At 51.5% G+C, this 1,190-nt stretch overlaps 1 protein-coding gene across 1 annotated transcript in view; it reads right to left on the bottom strand.

Moving 5' to 3' along the window:
* Nucleotides 1–165: 165 nt before the first annotated feature.
* The window catches only part of Sigmar1 (sigma non-opioid intracellular receptor 1), a 2,583-nt gene continuing 1,558 nt past the window's right edge, over nucleotides 166–1,190 (bottom strand). Inside the window, exon 4 of the mRNA XM_005362036.2 lies at nucleotides 166–639. Within this exon, the coding sequence (XP_005362093.1) occupies nucleotides 413–639 (227 nt within the window). The 3' untranslated portion in view covers nucleotides 166–412. The remainder of the gene's footprint in view (nucleotides 640–1,190) is intronic.

The raw sequence follows: 1,190 nt of genomic DNA on the forward strand, positions 1-1,190 counted from the left end.
TCACTACTGGATTGGGGCATCAGAGTGAGGAAGAATGTAACATCCACCCCAATCCTTAATCCCAGAGCCCTGAATGCCAGCAGGAAGCTCTGGAAAAGCCTGAGTCAGCGAGTCAAGCTTGTGATAGGTGTTCAGATGTGACCGGCCCCCTTGGTATATATATGTAGGGACCCTCTCTGGATGGATGGGAGTGCATGACCTTACAGTACATACAAATCTTAGCATCTCTATGCGTCTCATTTGCTCCCAAAGAGCTGTATCTGGATATATAACTATGTATGTCCTTCCTCATACAGCAGGAACTTAATATGTGTGGTATATGCTGCTGTCGGTGCACATGAGTTCCAGCAAGTAGATGAGTGTGGTCCTGCCCGCTCCTGTCCATCCACAGGTCTTCCTCAGTCCTGGCTGGTCAGGGGTCTTGGCCAAAGAGGTAGGTGGTGAGCTCAAGCCGGAGGCCCCGAGCGTAGGAGCGAAGGGTATAGAAGAGAGTGAGGAAGTCCTGGGTGCTGAAGACAGTGTCAGCCAGGGCAAACGCCAACGTGGACGGGATGACACCCCGGCCGTACTCCACCATCCATGTGTTTGGTCCCCACTCCACAGCCGTTGCCTCTCCAGGGCCGTGCACAACTGTCTCTCCTGGGGACAGACAGGAAGGATCCTCGTGAGGAGCCCAGCCCTGCCCTTTCCACGGCCTATGCACTCTCTACGTAGAGGTGAGGAATGAAAAGACAGTTTCGAGAAAGGAAAACAAAAACCAAAACCCCATTGGCCTGGCTGTCTAATCAGAGGGGGAAGAGAAACACACACACACACACACAAACCCGCCCACTTCTAAATAACCTATGGCACCACCTGGCCCATGTCCTCTCTTGGGGAAGACTATGGAGGGCTATCCCACCCAGCTACAGGCTAATATACAGAAGCCATGGGCATCCGCATTCCCAAGTCTCACTCATATAAAACAGAAATACTGTTAACCCCTGAGCTGGGCTAATTTGAAAGGGCGCGTGCTACAAGGCTTGCTAGGCTTTTCTGAGAAACGCAGCTGTTCAATCACAAAGTTTAATGATTACCCTTACACTGGCAAGTCCAAACCTTTTCTTTTATATGGATGCAGAGGTCCGTTTAAAAAAACAACAGGAGCCGGGCGGTGGTGGCGCATGCCTTTAATCCCAGCACTCGGGAGG

The sequence above is a fragment of the Microtus ochrogaster genome, linkage group LG5, assembly GCF_000317375.1.
Source record: "Microtus ochrogaster isolate Prairie Vole_2 linkage group LG5, MicOch1.0, whole genome shotgun sequence".
Classification (NCBI taxonomy): Eukaryota; Metazoa; Chordata; class Mammalia; order Rodentia; family Cricetidae; genus Microtus; species Microtus ochrogaster.